At 40.4% G+C, this 21141-nt stretch overlaps 1 protein-coding gene across 1 annotated transcript in view; it reads left to right on the plus strand.

Annotated features, from left to right (window-relative positions):
- LOC122452116 overlaps positions 1-21141 on the plus strand; it is a 250319-nt gene that overhangs the window by 24105 nt on the left and 205073 nt on the right. Inside the window, exon 2 of the mRNA XM_043485521.1 lies at positions 6847-6887. Within this exon, the coding sequence (XP_043341456.1) occupies positions 6847-6887 (41 nt within the window). The remainder of the gene's footprint in view (positions 1-6846; positions 6888-21141) is intronic.

Genomic DNA, 21141 nt, shown 5'->3' on the forward strand with positions numbered 1-21141 from the left:
TCTCGTGACTGTTGGCCATCTGTATGTGTGAAGAAGGGAGATTTTTTTTAAGGTGCTTTGTGTCTCCATCAGCCTCCTGAAAACTCCTGTAGCATATAGCATGTATAAAGTCAGGTTGCTTGCTTTGCAAGCACAAAGTCAATGCAAAAATCCCTCTTTTTATTAGAACCAAAACAGTATCCCTAGTGTACAAATTCAGCTTTAATGTAGTCTTTCTAATATCTCCTTCTTACCAAATTGTGGCTCCTAATATCTTCTATGTTGGAATTTTGGAGCACTCTCATAGGATCACCTGGCTGGAATGAAAGCAACAGAAGTGGGAAATGGATTGGTGATAATGATGGGCTGCAGGGAGTGAGATTAAATAATTCATGGAGGCCTTGTTATCTTTTTATAGATAATACTACAAAGCATGACCTTGCTGTGCAGAAAGAGAGAATGAAAACTTGTTGCTTTAATGTATGCCTTTGTATTTATTATTTGGTGGGGATGGGTACTTTATATACTAAACATTTAAGTTTTACAACAAATTTGCTGATGAAGTATTATTCTTCCTATTTTACAGATAATGATACAGACTCAGGGTGAGTAATTTTCTCAAGGTCTTACATCTAGTAAGTGATCTTGGGAGTCTAACCAATATCTGCCTTATTTCAAACTTCATGTGATTTCTGCTACATCACACTGCCTTTGTAGAATATTGTAGAGACAATAATTATGGCGTGGATAATTGGATGTTTGTTCCCAAGCACCTGTTGCACAGAATGTGAAGTAAAGCTAAGTTTATGGTAGAGAATATGTGTTGGTGAGTGATACAAAGGAAAGAGATGCCTTGGTGAATGTGGTCTGTTTAACTAAGGAATATGCTACCACAGTTGTCTATGGAAACACAACAGCGCTGTACTGGCAGTCCCGTCATCTTTGGTTTGAGAATAGGACTGACCGGGAGGTTGTTCTTGAGATCGTGCTACTGAATTTATCTCCAGAGATTGGGCACATGGTCAAAAGAGACTTGATATGTCAAGTGAAAGAGAAACTACTGCTTCTTTCAAAATTTCTTTTCTCAATAAGGTGAAAATGTTGATTATTGCTAAAGATTTTTCTGAAGAATATAGTAACTGTAGGTCAAAATTGAAAGGTTAAAAATGATTCATGTAACCTTTCAGAAAGTTTCATCAGCAGTTTGAATTGGCTTCTTAGGGAATTGTTAATCTCATCAAATTCATGTATATTTGTTTCATCACATTATGCTTGCTGTTTTTCTTCTATTGCAACCTATGGGAACTGCTGTTATTAGGCTAAAAGTTAAAAACATTATTAGTCCTATTCGTTGTTAAAATTTATTTTGAGTTAAATACCGGTGTTTGCTTTTTTCACATGGGCTGAAAGCCTGACTGCCACAAAAAATAAACACTTTAGATTGGTGCACTTTTAATTCTAGACAGGGCTAAGGAATGTATAAATTTGAGTTCCAAATATTTCAGAAGAATCTGATGCATTATTTACTAACAAATATATTTTGGAAGTAAGATTCTTGTAGTTTGGATAGAGATACAATTTTGAAAAATACCTTCTCTTTAGAATTGTCTCTTGTCTTTAGCCATTTAACAAATTCTCTGAACAAGTTCCCTTCTCAACTCTTCAAATACATGCACATGATGAGAAATTTGTGTCCAGGACTTGTACAATGATATGGAAACTCTGCCTTTTAAGTATTTTGGGGGCATAGTATCAGCAAAAGTTGTACATTTCCTTTTATCTATGTATGAATAATGGCGCTTCATTGATTTTGTGGTTTCATTTGTGAAGGAACTAATCTTGATCTTCCTGTCTCTACCTTTTATAACTTTTTCATAATATAGCTCAAGGTGGGATTATATGACAGATGAAATTACAAAGAAAGCAGTAGTGAAGACATTAGTTATTCCGTAAGGTTTGGTTTGCTGCAGAAGCTTTTAAAAGCACAGCTGACTCAACTATGAAAAATGAGGTATTCTGAATATTTCTTCCCTCTGGTACTTTTGAGGTGAAAAATTAAAAAAAAATTAGCATAGTCTTGTTTGTTTAAAGAGTGAATAATAATAATTTTGTAAGTGTATTTGACTAAAAATGTGGTTAAATAAATAATAGAGAAAATGCTGCTTCATGCAATTTTTTTTTCAGGGCATGATGAAAAGGTTGATTAAACTTTCAGGTTGTTCACAATTCCGAATTTTAAAAATGCTTATCAAAAATTTGGTGTTGTCTAGCTTGTCTTCTTAGTGGTCTTCCTTTGGTATTGAAGATAATTGAGCATTCATCTCCTTTATATTTTCGTCAATTAGCAAAGAATCAGGAATTAGAATCTTTTCGTAAATGACCTTAACCACTTACTTTGGCCAAGCTTAATGGATATGAATAGTATTTGCTGTGGAGGAAGTTTGCCAGTATTTTGGAAACACGATTTGTGTTTGAAAATTGATTACAAAGCCCTTATCTTTACCATTTTTCTGATACTAATTTTCATGTAGATTCAATATGGGGAGACGTCCCCCCACCATATGTGATTAATTCAGAGGCTGTGAACCATTCACTTATGAGTTCACTGCATTTATGCTAATGTGTTTTTTTTTTTTAATTTTTTTATTAGTTGGAGGCTAATTACTTCACAACATTTCAGTGGGTTTTGTCATACATTGATATGAATCAGCCATAGATTTACACTTATTCCCCATCCCGATCCCCCCTCCCATCTCCCTCTCCACCCGATTCCTCTGGGTCTTCCCAGTGCACCAGGCCCAAGCACTTGTCTCATGCATCCCATCTGGGCTGGTGATCTGTTTCACCATAGATAGTCTACATGCTATGCTAATGTGTTTTATATCAGATTTTTGGGTAGTGCTATGGAGAATGGACTGATGAGGCACAAAATAAGATATAAGGAGACTGGATAGGACGCTACTGCTGACTGGTTAGGATGCTAGCCTAAAAAGGTCAGAGGTTTGAAGAAATATAGTGTCAGTAAGGATGAGTTAATAAAATAATGCTTATTTATTGAATGCTTTCTATGTGCTATGATCAGTGCTCTGTACTGTTCATGGACTGTTGCATTTAATACTCGCCCTGTCCCTGTGGTAGCACCCTGGTGGCTCAGCAGAAAAGAATCCTCCTGCCAATGCAGGTGTTTGATCCCTAGGTCGGGAAGACCCCCTGGAGAATGAAATGGCAAGCCATTCCAGTATTCTTGGGCTTCCCAGGTGGCACCAGTGGGGCCTAGGAAATCCCGTTCACAGAGTAGCCTGGTGGGCTGCCGTCCACGGGGTTGCAAAGAGTCAGATACGGCTTAGCAAGTAAACATGCACACACAGACACACACACGTCCTTATGAAGGAATATTCATCCCCATATTACAGAAGAGAAAAATGAGGTCTAGAGAGGCTAGACAACTTATGTTATGCAGTCAGAAAATGGTAGAGCTGTAACTTGGCTCCAGAGCCTAGGGAACTCAACTTCCATCAGTTTAGTTCATCAGTCACTCAGTCGCGTCCGACTCTTTGTGACCCCATGGACTGCAGCACGCCAGGCCTCCCTGTCCATCACCAACTCCCGGAGTTTACTCAAACTCATGTCCATTGAGTTGGTGATGCCATCCAACTATCTCATCTTCTGTCGTCCCCTTCTCCTCCCGCCTTCAGTCTTTCCCAGCATCAGGGTCTTTTCCAATGAGTCAGTTCTTTGCATGAGGTGGCCAGAATATTGGAGTTTCAGCTTCAACATCAGTCCTTTCAATGAACACCCAGGACTGATCTCCTTTAGGATGGACTGGTTGGATCTCCTTGCAGTCCAAGGGACTCTCAAGAGTCTTCTCCAATACCATAGTTCAAAAGCATCAATTCTTCAGCACTCAGCTTTCCTTAGAGTTCAACTCTCACATCCATACATGACCACTGGAAAAACCATAGCCTTGACTAGACAGACCTTTGTTGTCAAAGTAACGTCTCTGCTTTTTAATATGCTGTTTAGGTTGGTCATAGCTTTTCTTCCAAGGAGCACGCATCTTTTAATTTCATGGCTGCAGTACGCATGTTTTAATTTCATGGCTGCATCTTTTAATTTCATGGCTGCAGTCATCATCTGCAGTGATTTTGGAGCCCCCCAAAAATAAAGTCTGTCACTGATTTCATTGTTTCCCCATCTATTTGCTATGAAGTGTAGGGACCAGATGATCTTAGCTTTCTGAGTGTTGAGTTTTAAGCCAACTTTTCACTCTCTTTCACTTTCATCAAGAGGCTCGTTAGTTCTTCTTCGCTTTCTGCCTTAAGTATGGTGTCATCTGCATATCTGAGGTTACTGATATTACTCCAGGCAATCTTGATTCCAGCTTGTGCTTCCTCCAGCCCAGCGTTTCTCATGATGTACTCTGCATATAAGTTAAATAAGCAGGGTAACAATATACAGTCTTGAATACTCCTTTCCCAATTTGGAACCAGTCTGTTGTTGCATGTCCAGTTCTCACTGTTGCTCCCTGACCTGTCAACCTCCATACAACAGACAAACGCTTAAGAGGTAGAGTTTAGCCACTAATTAGAAGCAGAGGGGGTCCTGGTGGAGAGCTCAGGTGTAGCTCTTTGGATTCTGAATTGGGCACCCTAGTGAGTGAAAGCCCTTGTCTCTGGGTCAGGGAGTACAGAATGAGGAACATTTTTGAAAGATTAGGGACTTCTGGACACCTCGAACGTCAGGTGCCTTTGAGACACATCAAGAGAGGTCAAATGGGTTTTGTGGCTCTGGAGCTCTGGCAGGAATCTGGGTCAGAATGCTTGGCATGATGCCTGGCAGAGAATAACTGTCAGTGCACATTTGTTGGGTGAAATGACAGACATCTGGAGAGGGAAGGAGAGAGGGAGGGAGTGAGCACAGAGAATTGTTCTTTGTAAGGCTACTTGGACCATGGGAGTGGATACAGTTTCTCAAAGGGCAGTGTGTCAAGTGAAAAACGAAAAGAACCCGGAGTAACTCTGGGGCACATCAGTACTTAAGAGTCAGATAATGAAAGAGGAACTTGAAAAGATGACAGGGGAGAAGAACTTTAAGAGAATAATATCAGAGAAGCCAAGGAAATGGAAGGATTTTAAGGATGTTATTAATAATATTAAATACCATACAAAGAGGCCCAATAAAATAATGATGAGTAGCTTAGAACTTACATTGTTCTTACTATATGGCAGGCAGCGCTTTGAGTGTTTTATATATATTAGCTCTTCAACTTAAGGGGCTTCCCTTGTGGCTCAGATGGTAAAAATCTGCCTATAATGCAGGAGATCTGGGTTCAATCCTTGGGTCAGGAAGTTCCGCTGGAGAAGGAAATGGCAACCGACTCCAGTATTCTTGCCTGGAGAATTCCATGGACAGAGGAGTCTGGTGGGCTATAGTCCACGGGGTTGCAAAGAGTCAGACACCACTTTCACTTCAAGTTAAATCTGTGCTATAGGTATTTTTATTCACCATTCTTCATGGGTAAGAAAAGAGAGAGATGAAATAACTTGCCTCAGGTAAGTGGCAAAGTCAAGACTGAGAACCCTGCAGGTGACTGCCCCGTTGATGTCCTTAGACCACTGTGATATTCTGACTTGCAAAAGCAGGGGCCAGAATGTGCCTACTAGATGTGACAGGAAGTCGGTTTTGACTAGAGAAGTGCAGTTCAGTAGCTGAACCAGGATGCTGAGAGGGGTAGGAAGTCAGAAGTACGTTGGCTTCCCTTCCTGGGAGCTTGGTGGTAAAGAAGAATTTGCCAAAGGAATATTGGGCAGAAGGGCTTATTTTTAGGATAGGGGAGATTTGGGGCTATTTGTGTGGTAAGATAAAGCATATTAGGAGAGAGATTGAGGGAAATACTGGAGAGATATGGCAAAAGAAGAGATGGTAAAGTGTGGGCTGTAAGCGCTTCAGGAGATTTTCAGCTTAAACAGGAGCAGGGAGCACCTGTTTTACAAAAGGAGAGGGTTAATAGCTGGGTAGAGATGCATGTAGGTCTTTTAGACTGAGTGAGTAGCATGCTTAGCCAAGTTCATACATATTCCCCCTGCTTCTGTCTCTATGAAACAGTTACCCCCCAGCTTTTTTTTTTTTTTTATAGCAACCCTTCCCTGAGTGGTATCTCCATCCCACTCTGCACTCATGTGAATTTTGTGGATTTCTGCTATCATTAGATTTTGTTCTCTGCTCTATGTGACCAAGGCTAGGCCAGGACTTCCCTGGAAGTCAGGTGGTGGGGACTTGGCCTTCCAATGCAGGGGTTCAGGTTCAATCCCTATTCTGGGAGCTAAGTCCCTCATGCCTCATGGCGAAAAACAAACAAGCAAACACAGCCATAAAACAGAAGCAATATTGGAACAAATTCAACAAATACTTTAAAAACAGTCCACATCAAAAAAAAAAAAAATCTTTAAAAACAAAAGCAAAGAGACTGCCACCTATTTCTTTAGCAAAGATGGGTTTATTTTGGATCAGCAGACTTGCAATTTGAGGGTCTGTAGCCATGATGAGCCAACCTACACCTGCACAGCAGGAGAAGGAGAACTATTTCATAGACAGGAAACTGAGGTGGGGAGGGCTCTAGTAAACAAAGAGGAGCCTCTGGCTTTTCTTTGCCTGAGACCTTGCCAGGAAAGAAGAGGAGTCTTTCTTCTTCTGTTAGGCTCTGCTGTGCTCACAGGGCGTCAGATCTCCCCTTCTGGTCTCCCAAATCTATTTCATTAGGCTTCTGTTTATTAATTTTTCACAACTCATAGGGACAAGAGATGTTAGGAGTTGTGTCTTTTGATGGTAATGATGTTTTGAGCTGACTGGATTCTTTTCCTTTCACAGATGCTTCCTGTTCAAGTCTTCCTCCAGTTACATGAGCTCCAGTAAGTCCTCTTTTTATTGTACTAAAATTATTTTACTTGAGGATAATTGCTTTACAGTGTGGTGTTGATTTCTGCTGTACAACAGTGTGACTCAGCTATAAGTATACATATATGCCCTCCTTCTGGAGCCTCCCTCATAACCCCCCGTTTTTCTCTCCAATAATGTCGCTTTTGCTTAAATCTCTTGTCATATATCAGTTCAGTTCAGTCACTCAGTCGTGTCCGACTCTTTGTGACCCCATGGACTGTGGCACTCCAGGGTTCCCTGTCCATCGCCAACACCCAGAGCTTACTCAAACTCATTTCCATCATGTCGGTGATGCCTTCCAACCATCTCATCCTCTGTCATCCGCTTCTCTTCCTTCCCTCAATCTTTCCCAGCATTAGGGTCTTTTCCAGTGAGTCAGTTCTTTGCATCACATGGCCAAAGTATTGGAGTTTCAGCTTCAACATCAGTCCCTCCAATGAACACCCAGGACTGATCTCCTTCAGGATTGACCGGTTGGATCTCTTTACAGTCCAAGGGACTCTCAAGAGTTTTCTCCAATACCACAGTTCAAAAGCATCAATTATTTGGTGCTCAGCTTTCTTCACAGTCCAACTCTCACATCCATACATGACCACTGGAAAAACCATAGCCTTGACTAGACGGACATTTGTTGGCAAAGTAATGTCTCTGCTTTTTAATATGCTGTCTAGGTTGGTCATAACTTTTCTTCCAAGGAGCAAGCGTCTTTTAATTTCATGGCTGCAGTCACCATCTGCAGTGATTTTGGAGCCCTCAAAAATAAAGTCTGTTGCTGTTTCCACTGTTTTCCCATCTATTTCCCATGAAGTGATGGGACCAGATGCCACGATCTTAGTTTTCTGGATGTTGAGTTTAACACAGCTCTTTCACTCTCCTCTTTCACTTTCATCAAGAGGCTCTTTAGTTCTTCTAAGCGTTCTGCCATAAGGGTGGTGTCATCTGCATATCTGAGGTTATTGATATTTCTCCCGGCAATCTTGATTCCAGCTTGTGCTTCATCCAACCCAGAATTTCTCATGATATACTCTGCATATAAGTTAAGTAAGCAGGGTGACAATATACAGCCTTGACGTACTCCTTTCCCGATTTGGAACCAGTCTGTTGTTCCATGTTCAGTTGCAACTCTTTCTTCTTCACCTAAATACAGATTTCTCAGGAGACAGGTCAGGTGGTCTGATATTCCCATCTCTTTAATAATTTTGCGGTTTGTTGTGATTAACACAGTCAAGGCTTTGGCATAGTTAATAAAACAGAAGTAGATGCTTTTCTGGAACTCTCTTGCTATTTCGATGATCCAGTGGATGTTGACAATTTGATCTCTGGTTCCTCTGCCTTTTGTAAATCCAGCTTGAACATCTGGAAGTTCTCGATTCAGGTACTGTTGAAGCCTAGTTTGGAGAATTTTGAGCATTACTTTGCTAACGTGTGAGATGAGTGCAATTGTGCAGTAGTTTGAGCATTCTTTGGCATTGACTTTCTTTGGGATTGGAATGAAAACTGACCTTTTCCAGTTCTGTGGCCATTGCTGAGTTTTCCAAATTTGCTGGCATATTGAGTGCAACACTTTCCCAGCATTATCTTTTAGGATTTGAAATAGCTCAACTGGAATTGTATCACCTCCACTAGCTTTGTTCATAGTGATGTTTCCTAAGTCCTACTTAACTTCACATTCCAGGATCTTTGGCTCTAGGTGAGTGATCACACCATCATGGTTACTTGCATCATGAAGATATTTTTTGTATAGTTTTCTGTGTATTCTTGCCATCTCTTCTTAATATCTATGTTTCTGTTAGGTCCATACCGTTTCTGTCCTTTATTGTGCCCATCTTTGCATGAAATGTTTCCTTGGTATCTCTGATTTTCTTGAAGAGATCTCTAGTCTTTCCCATTCTGTTGTTTTACTCTATTTCTTTGCCTTGATCACTGAGGAAGACTTTCTTATCTCACCTTGCTATTCTTTGGAGTTCTGCATTCAAATGGGTATATCTTTTCTTTTCTCCTTTACCTTTAACTTATCTTCTTTTCTCAGCTATTTTTAAGTCCTCCTCAGACAACCATTTTGCCTTTTTGCCTTTCTTCTTCTTGGAGATGGTCTTGATCACTGCCTCCTGTACAATGTCACAAACCTCCGTCCATAGTTCTTCAGCCACTCTATCAAATCTAATCCCTTGAATCTATTTGTCACTTCCACTGTATAGTTGAATGGGATTTGATTTAGGTCATACCTGTATGGTCTAGTGGTTTTCCTTACTTTCTTCAATTTTAAGTCTGAATTTGGCAATAAGGAGTTCATGATCTGAGCCATAGTCAGCTCCCGGTCTTGTTTTTGTTGACTGTATAGAGCTTCTCCATCTTTGGCTGCAAAGAATATAATCAACCTGAATTCGGTGTTGACCGTTGGTGATATCCATGTGTAGAGTCTTCTCTTGTGTTGTTGGAAGAGGGTGTTTGCTGTGACCAGTGCATTTTCTTGGCAAAACTCTGTTAGTCTTTCCCCTGCTTCGTTTTGTATTCCAAAGCCAAATTTGTCTGTTGCTCTGAGTATCTCTTGACTTCCTACTTTTGCATTCTAGTCCCCTATAATGAAAAGAACATCTTTTTTGAGTGTTAGTTCTTGTAGGTCTTCATAGAACTGTTCAACTTCAGCTTCTTCAGCATCAGTGGTTGGGGCATAGACTGTGGTATTGAATGGTTTGCCTTGGAAATGAACAGAAATCATTCTGTCATTTTTGAGATTGCATCCATGTACTGCATTTCAGCCTCTTGTTTACTGTGTTGGCTACTCCATTTCTTCTAAGGGATTCAAGCTGACAGTAGTAGATGTAATGGTCACATGAGGTAAATTCACCCATTCCAGTCCATTTTAGTTCACTGATTCCTAAAATGTCAATGTTAAGTCTTGTCATCTCCTATTTGACCACTTCCAATTTGCCTTGATTCATGGACCTAACATTTCAGGTTCCTATGCAATATTGTTCTTTATAGCATCAGGCTTTACTTCCATCACCAGTTACATCCCCAGCTGGGTGTTGTTTTTGCTTTGGCTCCATCTCTTCACATACTCTACTTAGTAAAACCTCTTGAAGGAACTTGAGGAGCATGGTATAGAATAAAGAGGTTTGGGATATGGGATTAGCAATAATGGGAAAACCGAATTGCTTTGCCCACAGATTCTTTACCTGCTGAGCCACATGGGAAGTTCTAGGATCCAGCTAGAGACAGATGAATATGAGAGATACCGAGGCATTTCTGAAGCAGAAAACCACTCCTTTCATTTGAAATTGCCTTTATGTTTGTCTCCATCACCCCAACCCACTATAGAACGTGGAAAATAGGGAATGTGATAAACTTATGAAATTTAGTTACCCTGTTTGTAGTCATTGCTTTTTAGTTAGGTTACCTAACTAAGAGAGGTTTTTGAGGCAAGTTTCATTGGTTTTGTCAAAAAAAATAAGCACATTGTAAGGGTGTTTAAGTTAAGGATTGTCAAATGGCAAAATTAATGTTTGACTTACTTGGAGCTGTTCAAATGTTGAATGAAGTCTTAACCCTCAGCCAAATTCTTCATTGTAGATTTTTCACACTGTTAAGGATATTTTCCCCAATTAAATCTGTGGGCAGTAATGTACTGTAGGCATCCTCTGTAATTTCACACTTAAATGACTAGTTTGTAAAAAATGGAATCTGACTCCAGGGCATATGGTATTCACACAGATCATCAGTATGCAATTATTGTTTGTTTGCCATCCCCATAAATAAATGTTAATGATTTTGTAGAGTTTTACAGCTCATGTATTTCTTTGCTCTTGATAACTTTTCACAAATTGTGAATTTGTAATACATTTTATTTTTGACAATAAATAAGAGAACAATAATTAAGTAAAATAGGCCAGTAGAGTAAATAGCAAAGTAGAAATGTGCTACTCAGAGATGATTTAGTGAATAACTTCCAGTTTCACTTTGAACATAATTACATTTCAGTGAAAGAAAGTTAAGCTAGACACTTAAAAAAATTCTTTGACTTCTAAAATTGTGCTTTTGATATTCAAGAAAAACTGAATGTCTCTGATGCTATGTGGGAGCTACATATACAACCTCTTTGTACTGGGAGTGTGCTTTTTTTTTTTTTTTTGAATTGTTTTTTTGGGGGATGTGGACCATTTTTAAAGTGTTTATTGAATGTGTCACAATATTGCATCTGTTGTTTATGTTCTGGTAAGGCTGTGAGGCATGTAGGATCTTAATTAGGTCCCTGAATGGGTACCCCCTCCCTGTATTAGAAGGTCAAGTCTTAACCACTGGACCACCAGGGAAGTCCCTGGCAGTATGCTCTTGAGTGAATTATTTAACCTAGTTTTCTCACCTCTAAAATGGGATACTTACACTTCATAGTGTTATCATAGGTATAATCCAAGTGACCCCAAATAAAGTCACTATAAAGTCACTTAAGCTTTTGTTATACGAGGTCCAGGTCATGGTCATTGTCCAATATTCTAAGAGAGTCCCAGGGATATTTAAATAGTTTAAAACACTTTCCCTGGAAGCCTGCAGAGATGCTGATTTAATTTAAATGTCATTTTAAAATTAAGTTTTTATTTATTGCATGCAGTTGCACAGATGCCACTGTAAGCTTAAAAGAAAAGCAGTTATTCTCTCCTCTGCCTGCCCCTACGCCCAGTTTCCTCTCCACTGCCTTCAACTCTGTTTTAGCTTTTTTCTCCTGTTATTTCTACAGTGTGTCTATATACTGCTCTTCCTTGATTTTTAATTTTTAATGTATATTTACTTAAAACACTTTAAAATAAAAATTAAAAGTTAGACCATGATGAGATTGAAAATCTTTGAAAATTTTAAACTTTGTTTTGATTGACTTCCTCCTGTGGAAGTTGAGGATAGAACTCTCAGATGTCCCCCTCTGCTACCCACTGTATACACAGCCACACACATTCTCTCTCTCTCCCCTCCCCATATCATAATTTTTGTGTAAATAAATAGTAATTGTATACATAGTTATAAACTTACAAATATTGTCCATAGCTAAGCCGTCTTTATGTTTCCTGTCCAATTTTTGGTTTTCATGAAATGAATAATTGCTTTATTTAAAATATCGTGCTTTGTTTTCTGTGCTCCTTTATAAATTTAGGCCCCAGGTTTCCCACAGAAGTTTGAAATGCTTTTCAGCATAGTCAGATACAGTGGTAATTTGTCAGGTTTATATTTTCCCTGTTGACACCCCTCTCAGAGTCCTTGTTGATCCCCAGTTGGAGCTGGCCGCTCCATAGACCTGCTTCCGCGTAGACCCCCTTCCGCATCCTGCTGGGGCCCCCTTCACCATCATGCTGGGCGTCCTCTCTGCCTCTGCCTTCAGCTGTGTCCTGCTTTCCCTGTCTTCCTCCTTCTTGGCTTACCTCTTTGCTTTAGTAGAGCACATTCTCCAGTAACTACCTAAGAAATGGTTATTTGAAGTAAAATGGAGACCTTGCATGTCATAAAATATCTTTTCTATTCTTACATAGTACATAGTTTAGTCACTCAGTCGTGTCTGACTCTTTGCGACCCCATGGGCTGTAGACTACCAGGCTTCTCCGCCCACGGGATTTTCCAGGCAAGAGTGCTGGAGTGGGTTGCTATTTCCTTCTCCAGAGGACTTTCCAACCCAGGGATTGCACCCGGGTCTCCCACATTGTAGGCAGACGCTTTACCGTCTGAGCCACCAGGGAAATCTTTAGACTTACTTAAAAGAGAGATTGGAGGTAGCATTATGGGAAGAAAATAATTTTCCCTCAGGATTTTGAAGGAATGCCTCTTTTGTCTTTTTTCTTCCAACACATACCACCTACCCCCTACAATTTGCAAATATGAGTATGCTGAATGAATAATGAATTTAGATTTAGCCCCGTGCCTTTAAGGAGCTCTGAGTTTAGAGAATGGGTAGAATTTAGAAAGCAGGTTAATATAGTTTACCCTATGTCAGTCAATAGTATAATATACTATCTAATTTAAATTTTGTAACATTTAACTTTGTAGTAAAGGAAGTGAAGTTCAGAGAAGCTGGGTAATTTGTCCAAGAATACTCAGAAGTTTAAATACAAGTATAGCTGGAGTATGTCTTTTGCCCATCCTATAAGATTTCCTTCCAGCTCTACCAATAACATTTTATCTTATTAAGCCGCGTGGTTATAGCAGTATCTTGGGACATGGATCCTGGCTTCGTATCTGCCTTTTTCTAGCTGAATTATGAGTTGATATGTGTAAAGTGCTTAGACAAGGGTAGGAGATGCTGTGTAATGTTAACTGAAGACTTTAAAATGGACTTGCATCCTGCTCTCCCCCTCCCACCCTGTTTGTCTAATTAACGTCTCATTCTTAGAGTGATCATTTGCCATTTCACTTCCGTCCTGAAACCATTCCAAGGAGAAAAGCCTCACTCTCTCCAAAAGTGGACTAATTTCCACCTACCTCTCATGTTGTAAGGCTTCCCCGGTGACTCGGTAAAGAATTTGCCTGCCAATGCAGGAGACTCGGTTCAAGCCTTGGGTCAGGAGGATCCCTGGAGGAGGAAATGGCAACGCACTCCAGTGTTCTTGCCTGGAGAATCCCATGGACAGAGGAGCCTGGCGGGGTATAGTCCATGGGGTCACAAAGAGTCAGACAGACTGAGCATGCAGCACACATGCATACATTGTAAATGTCAGACTTAGTGATTTTCCTTCATATGAAAGTTAGTAATTATATGTTTTTGTATTTGTTTCAAATCTTTTTCTCCTACTGTGGTCTAAGCCCCATGTCTGTTTTGCTTACTTGTATACCTACACAACCTAACAAATACTCAGAACAGATGTATTATATAAATATTTGTTGAAGCACTGGTTGCATAAATGAATACTGAGCTCAGGCAAGTCTGTATTTTTTCCCTTCCTGCAAAAATATATTTTAATAGAAGGTTAATAAATAACAAACAACAGTAATTGCTATAAACTTTTCCATGTTTACTGTGTATGTAAGTATAGGGAGAAACCATTCTCCCTAATGTCTGCCTCGGTGAGGGTACAGTTTGCAGGTCAGTTTAGTGGGTTGTGTGACCAGCTTTAAAAAATGTCATGGACTAGGAGGGAAGATATCAGAGAAATAACACATGTGTGCATATGTGCTCAGTTGCTTTAGTCATGTCCTGCTCCTTACAACCCTGTGGACTGTAGCCTGCCAGGCTCCTGTGTCCATGGAATTCTCCAACAAGAATACTGGAGTGGGTTGCCATTTCCTCCTCCAGGGGATCTTCCTGACCCAGGGCTCAAACCCACGTCTTCTGCATCTCCTGCATTGCAGGCAGATTCTTTACCACTGAGCCACCCGGGAAGCCTGGGCTTCCCTCGTAGTTTGGTTCGATTCCTGGGTCGGGAAGATTTCCTGGAGAAGGAAATGGCAACCTACTCCAGTATTCTTGCCTGGAGAATCCCGTGGACAGAGGAACCTGGTGGGCGGGGAGTCTCAAGAGTTGGATACAACTTAGTGACTAAATCACCACCACCACCAGGGAAGCCCATATAACACATAATAAGGGGTAATTATTGTCCTATGAAATCATATATATCCGTATATCTATACACACACATATATGATTATGTGAAGTGGACTGCATTACAATAAAAACTATTTTTTATTGTGAGTGTGGTCAAAAAGTCTTGCCAAGTCAGTTGCTCTAGAGATTGGCAAACTTTTTCTGTAAAGGGCTAACTAGTAGATATTTTCAATTTTGCGATCCCTATGGTCTTTGTTACAACCACTCAACTCTATCACTGTAGCATGAAAGCAGACAGAGCCCATAAGTAAAGAACCGGGCATAGCTGTTTCCAATACAGCTTTACAAAAACAGAAGTCTGGATGGATGTGATCCAAAGGCTATAGCTTGCAGACCTCTGCCCTAGAGGGACGAGTTGGCAGGGAAGATTCTATCCCTCTCTCCACATTACTAGCTGAAGGAGATGATTTGATTGATTTGGGGTAACCTGGTGATTCTGACATTACTTTGCCAACAAAGGTCCGTCTGGTCAAGGCTATGGTTTTTCCAGTGGTCATGTATGGATGTGAGAGTTGGACTGTGAAGAAAGCTGAGTGCCAAAAAATTGATGCTTTTGAACTATGGTTTTGGAGAAGACTCTTAAGAATCCCTTGGACTGCAAGGAGATCCAGCCAGTCCATCCTCAAGGAGATCAGTCCTGGGTGTTCATTGGAAGGACTGATGCTGAAGCTGAAACTCCAGTACTTTGGCCACCTCTTGTGAAGAGTTGACTCATTGGAAAAGACCCTGATGCTGGGAGGGACTGGGGGCAGGAGGAGAACTGGACGACAGGATGAGATGGCTGGATGGCATCACCGACTCAATGGGCATGAGTTTGAGCAAACTCCAGGAGTTGGTGATGGACAGGGAGGCCTGGTGTGCTGTGATTCATGGGGTCACAAAGAGTCAGACACGACTGAGCGACTGAACTGAACTGAACTGATGATACTGACTAATCTGTGATGGTTCTTTCTTAGTGAATGAGAGAATAGGGCAGTAGGTTGCACCCTGAGATAAGATATCTCAAGCTCTTAATCTCTCTTTCTTAAAAAAAAATATTTATTTATCTTTTTTATTTTGCCAGGTGTTAGTTGAGGTATGCAGGCTCCAGTTCCCTGACCAGGGATAAGACCTGAGCCCCGTGCATTGGAAGCTTGGAGCCTTAGCCACTAGACCACCAGCGAAGCCCCAAACTATTATTCTGTTTACTTTCCTTGTATTCCTATGTGATAGGATTGAAAGAGATTGGGCAGTGCTTTCCTCTGTGTAAAAAAGAGCTTGCCACTCTCTTTGCAAGGCCCTTGCCTGTGCCTCACATGTTACATGCTGCATAATAGTGTATGTGACCTGAGCCACCTTCGAGTTGTGTTGCTTGGCAGCTCTGACTGCCTGACAGGTGGCTTTACCGTCTACTCTATGATTCTGCCTCTCTCCCTGAGAGGGTCTTAAAGACCAGAGTTACAGTGTTACCAGGATGCCCACTTTAGGTCTGAAATCCAAACCCACATTCTCAAATGCTGCTGTTAATAGAAAGACTTGAATTTTAAAGTGATTGGTGTTTATCTAGATTGAATCAAATGACTACCCTTACCAGTTTTATGTAAAAGTGCTTTATAGTTTAGAACACGCAGAGGTGAGTTTAAGTTCTCTGAATGCTCAATGTTAAGAATTGGATATTCAAGCTATATTTCATAATAAAAGGAAATTAGATTTCCCTCTATATCCAGAATAGTATATATCACACAGATTTTGCTCACTTCAACCAACCTAAGAAATATGACACCCAAAAGTGATTCTGATCTGGAGTGTGTGGACTTGTGGAGGGATGGGATATGTTGAAAATAACTGCCTCAGAATTCTGAGTGTGGCCAATATTATAGATGGGGCTGTATCAAATTCTTTTATAAACCCTCCCTTTCTTTTCTTCTACTGCAGTAGCCGAAAACCTTAAAGATTCACGTTCCTTAGACTTTGTTGAAGCCATGATGAGCCGTGTGATTGAGATGTGGTAATTAGAAATTTCTCTCCTCCTTTCTTCCGGGTGAGCTGATTCCTAGCAGGTGCCGGCGGGTGCAGTACCACCTTGCACACGTGTACCCCCTGCCAAGGTTGTGGGCACAGGAGGTGGACGGAGTCTCTTGGCTTGGTAACATCATCGAGCCTTTGAACTGCCAACCCTCAGACTTCCTGTTACATGATGTTAATAAACCCCATGGCTTAAACAATGATTAGTCAAATTTTTAGTTATGTAGAGGTAAACACAATCCTAACTGGTACCAAAAGTAGATTAGCTTGTTAGATGGAAATTGTTACTATAAAATAATGTTAGGGGCACATTACCCTAGGTTATGAAAGGGAAAAAAGGCATTGGTTTGAAATTTAATAGTTTGAATGAAAAGATGTAAGTTGCTTTTATTGCTAAACCTTTATTTTTTTAAATTCAAGCAGTCATCTTGGGGCTCTTAGAACTTTATAACTGTAGCAGTTTCCAAACTAGAGAAAATTTAAGATCTCTTCATTCACAGTGCCCATCAAATGCCTAGTATATTAGTTATATCCAATACATACATGTTAAATGAATAATTGAAAATGCCATTGAAGGAATAAATGAATGTGAAAGATATTTCCTCTAGAAGGTATCCTAGGTGACTTCACTAAGGATATTGGAAAACACCAGGCAGGAGAGGTATAGAAGTTTTCATCTTCATTTCCATCGATGTGAGTAACTTTGAAAGACAGATATAGAACCTAACATCAAATAATTTTAATGTTTCAAAAAGTATGTTCATGCCTAATGTGAGAGTGAGAAGGACAGTTTATTTAGTCTGGCAGTGTATGAACAAAATAAACAAATGGAAACATGGCCTTTAGATTTTATTATGAAAGCTGAAATTAATTTCTAAGATGTCTGTACTTGTGCCAGATTATTTTCTGTAACTGAAAGAGAAACACAATGTAACAGAATATTAGGAAGCACAATGCAATTTTAGAATATAAATGATGAGTAATGAATAGTTTTGACTCTCTATTTTACAAGTTAGAGAAGAGTCAGAGCTGTATCCTTTATTCAGTTCAGTTCAGTTCAGTCTCTCAGTCATGTCCTACTCTTTGTGACCCCATGGACTGCAGCATACCAGGCCTCCCTGTCCATCACCAACTCCTGGAGTTTACTCAAACTCATATCCCTTGAGTTGGTGATGCCATCCAGCCATCTCATCCTCTGTCGTCCCCTTCTCCTCCTGCCTTCAATCCTTCCCAGCATCAGGGTCTTTTCAAATGAGTCAATTCTTTGCATCAGGTAGCCAAAGTATTGGAGTTTCAGCTTCAGCATCAGTCCTTCCAATGAATATTCAGGACTGATTTCCTTTAGGATGGACTGGTTGGATCTTCTTGCAGTCCAAGGGACTCTCAAGAGTCTTCTCCAACACCACAATTCAAAAGCATCAGTTCTTCAGCACTCAGCTTTCATTATAGTCCAACTCTCAAATCCATACATGACTACCAGAAAAACCATAGCTTTGACCTATGTTGGCAAAGTAATGTATCTGCTTTTTAATATTCTGTCTAGGTTGATCATAACTTTTCTTCCAGGAAGCAAACATCTTTTTATTTCGTGGCTGCAGTCACCATCTGCAATGATTTTAGACCCCCCCAAAATAAAATGTGTCACTGTTTTGCCATCTATTTGCCATAAAGTGATGGGACCAGATACCATAGTTTTCTGAATGTCGAATTGTTTTTTTTTTTTTTTGGATGTTGAGTTTTAAGCCAACTTTTTCACTCTCCTCTCACTTTCATCAAGAAGCTCTTTAGTTTTTTGCTTTCTGCATTAAGGGTGGTGTCATCTGCATATCTGAGGTTATTGACATTTCTCCTAGCAATGTTGATTCCAGCTTGTGCTTCATCCAGCCCAGCATGTCTCATGATGTACTCTGCATAGAAGTTAGATAAGCAGAGTGACAATATACAGCCTTGATGTACTCCTTCCCCTATTTGGAACCAGTCTGTTGTTCCATGTTGAGTTCTAACTGTTGCTTTCTGACCTGTATACAGATTTCTCAAGAGGAAGGTCAGGTGGTCTGGTATTCCCGTCTCTTTAAGAATTTTCCAGAGTTTGTTTATTATAAAACTATAATTGTAAGTCAGGCTTCCCTTGTGGCTCAGAGGCTAAAAATCTGCCTATAATTGGGTTCGATCCTTATAATTGTAAGTATAATGCTTTTGTGAGTTCTGAATCATACTAGTGAGTAATAGAACCTGAAGGCGTCATGAGAACCTTTGAATTTGCAGCCTGTTGATTAGAAGTGTGGGTGTCCTTGAACTTGCAGCTGACATCTGAAGTCAGAACCATTTAGTGGAGGCATTGAGCCTGTAGTGTGTGGTTTGTGCCCAGATTGTATGGAGGTACACACAGTTTGTTGAAATGGAATACTGTTCATAAGAAATGACTGGTATTTGCAGTCCAGTGGCATTCGTAGATATGTCCTGTCTGTCGTTAAGTTGACTTTCTTGGGAGACACATTCCTTGTGTAGGAGGTTTATTGGGCAGTATTCTTAGGATCAGCACTTGTTGAAGGGAAGATAAGAGCAGGATTCTACAGGAGAAGAACTCAAGCTGTGATACAGTTGTGACAGAAGCCTCCTCTGTCCCTGCAGAGACACAGTTACCCCCTGTTAGAGTAATAGCCTTGGAGTTTGGGCTGGCTACTTTTTATGGGCTGGGTAATTTCATATGCTAATAAGTGGGAGGATTAGCAGTAGGAAGCCAGAGTTAAGTCTTGGCTCTGCCACTGAACCACTGATAACTTTGGACAAATAATTTGTTCTTTTTGGAAGAGCTAGATTTTTTCTGCAGTTCTCTTCAGATGCTAATATTAAAATCCCATGATTTTGTCTCTAACCTTCTTTGTAGAAAGGAGGGACACAATATCAGACACATGGTTGCAATTCGATAAATATTAGTTTAGTGAGGTAAAACCTACATTATAACTTGGGCATGGAGAAAAATTATAGTTAATGAATATAGCCTACAATTGCTTTGATCTTTCCATATAACCTCCATCATCTAATTGGAAGGCAGAGAAAACAACTTAATACCCAGTGTAAACCTTATCTGGCTCAATAACTTAAAACTGGCTTTTTAAGCAGTGTTTAATACCTCTTAGATAAAAATGTGGAGCCCTTCACACAACTTCCTCCTCTTGCTTGCCTTCCTCCTAAGACAGTATCAGTTTCTATGGGGAAAGGGATGATGAAGAGGAGGAGAATGGATGAGGCTCAAGCATCGTTATCAAGGTGGGGAAGAGCTGGCATCTTCAAGTGCCATCCTTGGTCTCCTCTAGTCTCCAGCTGATGTGCCATGAAGTTAATGGAGAGTAGAATAGGAAATGTAATTAGGCTGGCTTTTAGTGCATAGTATTCGTGTGGCAGGAGGAGAAGGGGACGACAGAGGAGGAGATGGTTGGATGGCATCACTGACGCGATGGACATGAGTTTGAATAGGCTCCAGGAGTTGGTGATGGACAGGGAAGACTGGCTTGCTGCAGTCCATGGGGTCGCAAAGAGTCAGACACGACTGAGTGACTGAACTGATTCGTGTGGTTTATAGTCATTTCTGTATTACAAGCTGTCATGGTATAGGGATGGGTTCTAAGACTGTCTCTAGCACTTGCTGTGTCAGTTAACCCATTGTTATGATATAAAGTTGTGAGACTAAAAGTCTTATGTCCAGTGCGACAAGGAAGAGAAATAAGTGGTTAGTGGATGAAAAGCAGGGATTAAAATGGATGAGCCCAGAAGCTAGTCTGTTGGAAGGTTCTTATCTTTGTCATTCCATCTCAGAAAATGATGGGGCTCGGTTTCTCCAGAGTAAATCTTTACATTTTCACAGGATTCCATCCTTTCACGTGTCTTCCAGAACCTTGGTCTCTTGATTATACTAGTGTGTGCTTTTGGTATGGTATCTGACTGTTCAGATAATAAAAAATAAATACATTCCAGATTTAAATTAGATCAATGTTGAAGGATGTACCCATTTATTAGGGCACAGTAGCAGTATGAAGTATCAGTTCATTTATTTATTCACTCAATAAATATTTAATAAGTGTATGTGTATCAGTGTTCTACTGCTGTATAACAAACCACCTCCAAACTTAGTGGCTTAAAACAAAAGCAGTGATTTCCATTGCTCAGGAGTCTGTAATTTGTCAGAGCCCAGTGAGGAGAGTTCATCTTTGTTCCACGTGTTTCTATCTGGGGTGGCTTTATTGGGAGCTGGAGGGTCTGCTTTCAAGATGCTCGCCCATATACCTGGGAGTTCAACCAGCCTCTGCACCAGGGACATTGGTACCTCTTCACACGACTCCTCCATGAACTGCTTGGGCTTCCACATGGCATAATGGGTGGGTTTCAAGAGCAAGATCCCAAGAGAACAAGGCAGAAGCTATGACATCTTTATGACCTAGCTTCAGAAGTCACACAATGTCATTTTCTCTCTATTGGTTGAGGTAGCCATAACAGCTCACTCAGCGTCAAGAGGAGGGAGTATCACTCTGCTCATAGTTGGTGGAATGAGTGCCAAGGTCACAGTATAAGAAGAGCATGTGGGATGTTGTATCAGGGCTTCTGTAACAAAGTACCACACACTGGGTGACTTGAAAGAATAGAAA

Source organism: Cervus canadensis, chromosome 1 (assembly GCF_019320065.1).
Source record: "Cervus canadensis isolate Bull #8, Minnesota chromosome 1, ASM1932006v1, whole genome shotgun sequence".
In the NCBI taxonomy this organism is placed as follows: Eukaryota; Metazoa; Chordata; class Mammalia; order Artiodactyla; family Cervidae; genus Cervus; species Cervus canadensis.